The sequence below is a fragment of the Cydia pomonella genome, chromosome 6, assembly GCF_033807575.1.
Source record: "Cydia pomonella isolate Wapato2018A chromosome 6, ilCydPomo1, whole genome shotgun sequence".
NCBI classification, from domain to species: domain Eukaryota; kingdom Metazoa; phylum Arthropoda; class Insecta; order Lepidoptera; family Tortricidae; genus Cydia; species Cydia pomonella.
The window spans coordinates 7444415-7453135 of record NC_084708.1 but is presented as its reverse complement, the minus strand read 5'-3'; the positions used below and the strand labels follow the sequence as shown (position 1 = coordinate 7453135).

Below are 8721 nucleotides of genomic sequence, written 5' to 3'. Positions count from 1 at the left end.
TCACTTGCGAGCACACCAGAGAGAGCAACGGAGTTGATAGCAGTCGCCGTGGCCGAATCGGCCGTGGAGTTATTATTAGGTATTGTGAAAAAGAGTTTTAAGTATAAGTTGGTTTTTATTAGAGCAAGAAACAAAAATGGATCAATATATGACTTTTAATACTAATTGTAATTATTGTGCTTATATTTATAAATAATTCTTAAATTTATACATATATTACATTATTTTACAGAAGTAATTAAGAAAACTTTACAACAAATCTAAGATAGGTACTATAGGTACATTTGAATTCACATATCAAATTCGGGCATTCCCAAAATTCCACGATAATTTTGGTCCGGCAACACTAAAACTTCAAATTGATCGTATATCTCAACCTCCTTACCCTCGTAGGGTATGTAGCAGGTATGGTATATGACGTGTATCTTGCCATTGATAAGGTTGCCTTCGTGCACGGCCCTTCCTATGTAAAGGGGCTCCTGTCTCACTTCGGAAATGCCGCCGATGAAAGCATTTTGGGGTATCTTGTTTGAGCCAGTTTTTACCCAAGTGGCGTTGTAGCCGCAGAGCACCTGGAATAAGAATTAACGCCTCATATTATGATGATACCTGCAAGATTTTCTTTTTACATTTATTCTATTGCGATAAGGTTCAAAGTCGTTTATTATTTAAGTTCATTACAAGACAGCCAGCACACAGTACCGATGTCAATGGCTAAACGCGATTGACGATTTCAAGCCTTAAATGCTGTACTGCTGTAGGTACCTACGCTGCCCCACCACGGACACCATGTACACCAACTATATGATTAATTACTAAACTCTTTTATTTGTGCACCTTATTCTCAATAAAGTTCATATACGAACTAGTTTTTATACGGAATATAGTGCAGTGGGCGGGCGTTGTAATTTATAACGCGCAAATTATTATACAATGCTATAAGTAAATAACCTGGAAATCATCCTTCGCATGTTCCCTGCCGCCCCACGGCACGAAAGCTTTCCGTTTCGACGGCACATACTTTCCCGGACACATAGAATGCCCATGCAGTGCACACGCAATATATAGAGGCTCTTTTTCAAACCCCGCTATCAAAGCGTCCGGTGGTAACTTATGGTCAATAAGGGTTACCCATCGTAATTCTCCACTACATAACTTCTTCGGTTGTAAGGCTTCTGATATGATTGGAGATTCTGAAAATTAAAGAAATGTGATATATGTTGTACAAAGAATCAGTAAATAATAAAGACTGACAATCTCCATACAAAGGTATGTCACTAAAAATATTTTACAAAATGATCTGTAAATCAGTTTCTGGTAGGCAGCTGAATCCTGCTATAAGTAGGGTTGCCATCTCTAAAATTTGGAAACCAGGACAAAACGCGTGAAAACCCCAGATTTTAGAGTCCAGAACCTAGATATGTCAACAGGTTTTTTTAAACAGGTTGTGCATGTGTTGGGGGACGGCCTAAGACTTTACATTTTTAAACCCGGACTACAAATGAAGCCCCCCCTCCCCGACGCTCCCCGGATGCCCTCTAAACTAGGACAAATCCGGGGAAACCCAGACGGATAGCAACCCTAGCTATAAGTAATCTACTGTATTTGTAGATTTGCTACATTAGCTGTCTTAATTACTAACTGCTCTAGACTTAATAGCTTGTATGCATTAGTAATTACCTATCTATGGTATTTTTCATATAGTCTCAATACATATTTTGCGTGCAGATGGCAGCTATAACCATATGCAATCTATATGAACAATACTATTATAGCAATTTATAAGGATTGAAGGATAATTAGGAAACAAAATTACTAGCAAAAGTGAAAATAATACCAAATAGCAATATAAGCTTAAACCTGAGAAATTAGCAAGCCAACTAGAATCTTGTCACACATATTTGGTGCTCATACTTTCATATATCCACTCTGTCAATGAAAGCTTTTTAACAAATTTGATGTATCCAATCATTTCGTTTTCATTATTTTGATATTTGTATCTAAGGAAGGGCTCTGGGTTATCACCAAAACCCAAACAAATGTCACCATTGTACCAGGTCAGCCATAACTCTTGAAACTGTTCTATCAAGTTAATGAAGGGAGTTACAGCCGAGGTGCTGTCCATATTTCTGGTCTCCAGGTTTCCAATTCTGGATTCAAGAGATAAAGTTATCTGTAAAATTAAATAACTACACTTGCCTCTCATTTCCACATGAACTCTTTCAATGCATAAGAAATATAGATACAGGTACAACCACCTTATTTGAATAGATCACTTTGGTTTTGAAACACACTATATTGCATCAAGGTGTTACTGTGGTCTTGTCAAAGTATTCCCATTTTAAAGCTATTACATGTGTATTAGTAATAACATAATTAAAATAAAGTATTAGATCATACATTAATAAATTTAATAATAGCTTACATCAAAAAGGTCTTTGTGTGGTGGATTTATTCCAGATAAATAAAGTTGTGCACATCCTGAATTAGACTTGACTTGAAATCTAATGGCCCCACTGTTTGCTTTGCAAATCTCTATGTAATGTGCTGAAATAAAATGCTAAAAAATATTATTAAGAAAGAAAACAAGTTCTACCCAAATAGCTAGCTCAGTATCACTGTATGTACAAGTATACAATCTATGATGTATTAATGTTATTTATACAATAGTAACTGTTCGCTACTTACAATCCAAATCCATGTCTCTACTCCAACACTTAATTATAAATTATTAGTCACTTTAGACCAGTACCTAAAGTATATTTTATATTTATAGTAGAGTACCGCTTTATCAGTATACAGACTACCTCAAGGATGTCTCAGAGTAAGTGCAATTTATATACTCTACTTCCTCTTTTACATATTTATCTTAGTTTTCGGGTTTTGTATGATTGTATAAACAATACAAATATAATACAAATATAACATTGACGTCTTAAAGGCGTTTATGCGACTAATATTTTTTTGAGTCTTGCGATTCCCAATGAGGAACAATCGATTGTTAACTATCTCTCTCTATTAGGTGAGTTGTCATATGACTTCTCTATCTTTTCGTGTTTGTGTACCCGGTGTGTACGCAGTAGGTATTGCTAGAGCAAATAATTTTATAGTTAAAACTTTAAAACGCGTCAATAGTGTCACTGTCTTGGCTTAAAAGACACGCATCCAGGCCATAATTGAAAAAAAAAAATTAACTGTCTTGTCTCATGTATTGTTAATTTGTTATTTTGAGTTTTGTTTGAGTTTAATTAGGTTTCCCTGTGCTATGACTCAGATTTTCTTCGAAACATTATCACTTATTATTTCCAAACAAATTGAAATAATAATTGAAGATTGTATGTAAAACAGCTGTTGTACGTAGTCATTAACATTCCCTTGATAAGTAATATTTCGAATTAACTTTTTTCGCGATCGGTGTTTTAAATTGTTGTTTTAATTTTGCGAGGGGCTTTGTTTTTCCGGCTTATGAATATATATACATACCAGTGAAATTGACGTATATCGTACATTGTTTACGTAGATTATATCTTGTTGTCACTTCATCATGGGAGACTTAATAGGTAAGTTTGTTTAAAATAATATTTTTTCTTAATAATGTTAATTTTTATACACCACAAATGACCATCCTTAATTTGTTTTTCCTATACTTAGAACCTTCGGCAGTAATGTTATGAGTGATGACATTATATTATGCAATGCATTTGTATTCTGTTTTAGAAATAACAACATGGCCCAAGCACCTGAATGCATTTTACAAGATCACAAGTAATGCCCTGGCTTTTGAAGTGATGGCTAACGGCAATGCTGCAATAGGGCTGTCAAGGAAACCAGCTAATGACTGTGAATTTTGGGTAATATAACATTTAAAAAACCCTCAGTTTTTAAAGCTAACATTACCATGACTTGTGACACTTCATAAGGATTAATTCATAAATATAATTTTTACACACTGTTATTTAGCTTCACACCGTGTATTTGCTAGTTTATCAGTTGGAGAAAGGGGGGTCGTTCTGGATACTTCAGTGTTTTTTTTTGTCAACATAACACCAACTTCTTATAATACATTATTATTTAAGAAGTGTTAAAATAAGTATCTATTGTCATGTGCCATTTCTTCTAAGATCAACTATTATAGAGATAGGCGGGGTAGTAATCACATTTTTTTAAAGGTGTTTGGGAAATAGAAAACTTAAGTGACAGAAGCAAAATTCGAGATTCAGAGGGAAACTGTTCAATTCATGCTGTTCAATATGCACAAAAATTATAAAGTTATATTGTTGAGAAATTCATTGGTTAACATAAGTGATTATGACACTTACATACTATGAATTAAAATTGCATTATTATCACTGTCATTATAAAATGTATTACAAAATCTTGTATGAGAAAAATCAATAAATGATTACTTTTCTGTACTTTTCTCAGATTGTTATGGGTGAAAGGCAGCAATGCTGGATTAAGAAGCACAATAGCTCTCGTAGAGAGACAGCAAACACTCCTGGGATCCTCAGCGGGGAGGAATACCGCAAGTTTTGGTTGACTTGGGCCAACGGCTGTGTGCGCCTCGGCAGAGATGGTTACTCTGATGCCATTGTTACATGTGCCAATGACATAAATGATATTAAATATGTTACATTTTCGGTTGTGGAGCAGAGGAACCCTGTCCACTGGCGATTTGAAAGTGAGTGATTTTTTAAATTAAAAACATTCACTTTAATTTATTGCTGGTGTAGGACTTTTAATTAAATTTGTAGGTAGTCTTTATGTGGTTGCCGCATAGCTAATAAACTTTCTCCTGTTCTAGTACCACCACAAGCAGAGAAACTAAATCACCAACCCATAACAGGATGTGACCTTCAGTGGGTGACGTACGAACCGGAGCAGGAGCTCCCGGCAGAGCCTCTGGTGGGGGGCTTTGAGGGTGAAAGGCTATATGTTGCTCGGGCAAAACACCGGGGCTCCCTGACGCCCGGGAAGTTCGTGTTTTCTGCTGGAAAAGCGTATGTTTCGTGGGGAGGACAAGCTAATGAGAAACAGGAATTTGAGGTATTTTCACTGACAACTAAGTCAAACTGTTTTCTTTCCAGGTATATATATATTATATTAGGCAAATTTTTAATGGAATTATCTTAACCGTGTACAGGTCCTGTGCGGTTTTGACGGAGTCTGGAAACCAGCTGTAGAGGATAAAATACCTGTAGGAGCTTTCGTCGCAGGCCATTCCGAAGACGCGCTAGAAAGACTCTATATCGGCAGGGTAGAACATGAGGGACACCTCATTCCTGGGAAAATCCAACCGTCACATCGAGTATGTTACTTCCCTTACCAAGGCAGAGAAGTGGGCTCCAAGAAATATGAAGTTCTAGTCGTCCCAACTGAAAACGAAAGATGTGTTAATAAAGTTTACGTAACAGACAGATGTTGGCAACCTGATATGGAAGATTATGACGTGGCAGATTCAGATATATCTAATGATACCGACGAAGAGCCGTTGTAAGTGAAAATAATTATCTATAATTTACATCTTACCAAATAGCTGTTGAATTCTAAGTATGCTAGTGTTGGTAGTCAAAAACGCAATGGCGTAGCGTGAACTAATTTAGCAGTAGACGTATTAAGGTATTCATTTAAAAGGGTTGGTGGTTTCAGCGAGGCCCCCTCAAGTGCGAGGCCGTGGGCGAGGGGCCGCTTCGCCCACGCGTAGCTACTCCATCGCGTATACCTACGACAAGGTTAAGGTGCATACATTTCTATAAATCTTGAAGCCTTTGCCTTTATAAAGCAGAAGGAATATATTTACCCAGGCGTTTTGCTTGTCACCTGACGATAAGTGCGCAACAATTTGCTAAGAACCCAAGTCATATAATCGAATGTAAGTATCAAATATTAACGCAAGGTAAATAAACTTTTATAAAAAAAAGAGATCAGTTTAAATATAATGGAATTCAACAGCTATTATACTGTGCAGTATTATATAGTGCGTTTATTGTTCTAAGCAAACTAAGCCTCGTTTCCACTGGTAGAAACAAAGGTAGGTACGTTTTAGGAATAACCAGAGGCGGCGTTTGGCGTGGGCGACGTGGGTCACCGCCTACGGCCTCGCGGTCCAAGGGGCCTCGCGCCTCAAATAGGCATACCTCGGACAGAACGTAAAAATGTTCGTTATTTCTTGTACCACGAAAGGGCCTCGTTAAATGTACCTTGCCCACATACATTTTGGTCTTGCCCCGCCACTGGGAATAACCAAAAGTACCTAATCTTGATCAGAACTTTATTACCAAGTACCTTAGTAATTATATGAACTTGTATAAGTATGTTATTATATACAGAGTGTTTATTTAGTCACCTGCAGTAATTTACGGGCTGTATATATTGGTCATACTGAGCAACGTATACTATGGGACCAACCCCGAAATAGCGAAAAAAAATTTACTCTCCCATAGAAAATGTCAGACAGACAAAATATGAACCAGCCAATTTTTTTCGTTCAAAAAGTTGCTCAGTATGACCTATATATTCACCCCGTAAATTATTGCAGATAACTAAATAAACATCATATATTTATTTTTAGAAATAGCCCTTAAATATCAAGTAAGTAAGTAACGTGTTATTTGTATGTTGTGATTGTATTAATTTTTCTCGCCAATTCTTTCAAACTCTGTTTGGCAATCTAGTTGACCGCTTTTAATACTTATTTTTATTGTGTAATAAAGTTTAATATATGTACCTAAACACAGCTGTGGAAACGGGGCTTAGTGCGACCTTTGACAAGTTACTTGAGTTTTGGTCATGCTTTCTATTTTTAGTGCGGAGGGAGCTGAACCTGACGGCCCAGTTTACATGTTCTAATACATTTTAATTATCATGTATTAGAATTAGATCTTATATACCTATCAAACTCAGGAAGCAACCGTACCAAGGTGTCAAAATGTTTTATTAAGTATACTAATATTATAAGCACGTACTATTAAAATATATTTACACGGTCTAAAAAAGTTTTCCTTTCTGTTATTGTTATTTGTAATGTAATTAAACCATTTGTAATTTTTGTATTCTTATTAATGATCATTAAAAGAGTTTGATTTAATTCTAATAATGTTATTTTACTGTCAAAACAAATTGTAATAAACTGGCTTCTGGAAGTTGACCTTTACTTTTGAATTCAAGTAACTCTAAGAGTATTAACACATTAACAAGATCTTCGGTCAGCCTTAGCGACAATGTTATACATGTAATTTCGAAAAACGTTTGACGCGATATTTCAGGGTAAATAAGTAGTGTAAACACTGAGATTATATTGGTTGACCTGACCACCCTGCCCAAACTTTTATTTAAATAGATCGTGCGCGTAGGGTTTGTAGGACCTTGCGGCTTCTTATCAACTTCCTATATATTTTCACGCACGCTCACTCTAGCCTCGTGAAACCCCATGACAGGGTTGGGATGGGACTCCAGGCTAGGATCAGGAAAGATGACGTCACTAGGACCCAGGAGGATAGGGAAGTTTTAAATAATGCTTTTGCCTAATGTGTATGTATTTTAGGAGGTTCGGTTGTGGAACTCGCTACCTCTGGACTAGAGGCATGCGCCGGCTGTTTCGTCGGAGGCGCCGACGCCAACGACGCGCCCTACAAGACTGAAAATACTGCTCAAGTGGGCCCTAAGTCTTCAGTTGATGGGGAAACTGTACTATATATTGCTCAGGGGATAACTAAGCAAAATATTAATATACAATATACATCCCTTTTTCACTGAACGGCTTGGCATGAGAAAGTTTAACTTAATTAGTAATCATTATATTTACATTGTTTGTATTCGTGTCCTGTTATTATAAGAAAGGTGTCCTTGTTAAAAGGAGCATTAATACAGTTAAATAAGTAGTGTATGTAAGTAAAATAATATGACAGTGGTTCTCTGTATTTCAAGATGGTTAAAAGAAGACATGCTTTACGATTGTATTTGTCTCTAGCTACCTCGCTACTATTAATTAAGTAACATAATCGCCATTCATAACTGGGTGATAAGTGAATGTAAGTTTCTGGATTTCCTTTTAGATAATTTAATAGTGTATAATGTTATCCCATCTACCTAAAAAGTTACGTATTGTATTTGTAATAATTAAAAAAAACATAATGAACACATGACAATATTTATTTGTTTTATAAGGGGGCAAGTTGTTGTTTAACCGCTCGTGCTAACATTGATACCCGAGCAAGCGAAAGATTCCAAAATTGAACCACGAGCGTAGCGAGAAAGCGAGGTTTTCATGGCACGTGGGTTATACAAACTTTTCCTCCGAGGGCAAACACAAAAATTGTCACCATATCAACGCGAGCAAAATACTAACTATGAAATACCAAAAAAATCAAACCAAATCAATTCCAAATGAACGTAATAAAAAAATTATCATTTAAAAGTCAATTCTACCAGCCAACACAAGAAAACAACTCAAAATTTGCATCTGATTAACTTGCCCGACATGTGGATAAAATGCAACTTTCTTTTTCAACATTAGTTTTTGAACAATCATGAGGGCCTTTACCAGTTGGTGTGCTGAAAAATATATTTTTGTTTTAATCAGTATGGCTAAGATGGCTGGCTCTTTAACATTTGTCACCATGTCTGTCACGTTCTAACAAGTATGTAAGCGTGAAAGTGACGGGCATAGTGACAAGCGATAAAAATGTAACCATGCTGCCACCGGGGCTATGACTAGGGTTG

At 36.3% G+C, this 8721-nt stretch overlaps 2 protein-coding genes across 7 annotated transcripts; one reads left to right on the top strand and one right to left on the bottom strand.

The window, feature by feature from the left end:
* Positions 1-137: 137 nt before the first annotated feature.
* Positions 138-2961, bottom strand: LOC133518832 (uncharacterized). Of its 4 annotated transcripts, none has more exons than XM_061852568.1 (5): positions 2689-2961; positions 2426-2547; positions 1915-2173; positions 952-1193; positions 138-572 (listed from the first exon to the last, which is right to left on the bottom strand). In XM_061852568.1, exons 1-5 carry the CDS (start codon positions 2699-2701, stop codon positions 291-293), a joined length of 918 nt encoding a protein of 305 aa, XP_061708552.1. In that variant the 5' UTR covers positions 2702-2961; the 3' UTR covers positions 138-290. The 4 variants fall into 4 exon arrangements, with proteins under 4 accessions (XP_061708552.1, XP_061708555.1, XP_061708554.1 ...); XM_061852571.1 differs by having other exon boundaries at positions 1915-2150; positions 2426-2560; positions 2689-2933; XM_061852570.1 differs by having other exon boundaries at positions 2426-2560; positions 2689-2932.
* Positions 2962-3208: 247 nt separating this feature from the next.
* LOC133518831 (uncharacterized) lies at positions 3209-8141 on the top strand. 3 transcript variants are annotated; one of them, XR_009799541.1, is made up of 7 exons: positions 3217-3560; positions 3718-3851; positions 4426-4681; positions 4805-5046; positions 5144-5493; positions 6807-6920; positions 7544-8141. XR_009799541.1 is itself a non-coding variant. In XM_061852565.1 (6 exons), exons 1-6 carry the CDS (start codon positions 3545-3547, stop codon positions 7638-7640), a joined length of 1095 nt encoding a protein of 364 aa, XP_061708549.1. In that variant the 5' UTR covers positions 3209-3544; the 3' UTR covers positions 7641-8141. The 3 variants fall into 3 exon arrangements, 2 of the variants coding, with proteins under 2 accessions (XP_061708549.1, XP_061708550.1); XM_061852565.1 differs by lacking the exon at positions 6807-6920 and having other exon boundaries at positions 3209-3560; XM_061852566.1 differs by lacking the exon at positions 7544-8141 and having other exon boundaries at positions 6807-7147.
* The last annotated feature ends 580 nt before the right edge of the window (positions 8142-8721 follow it).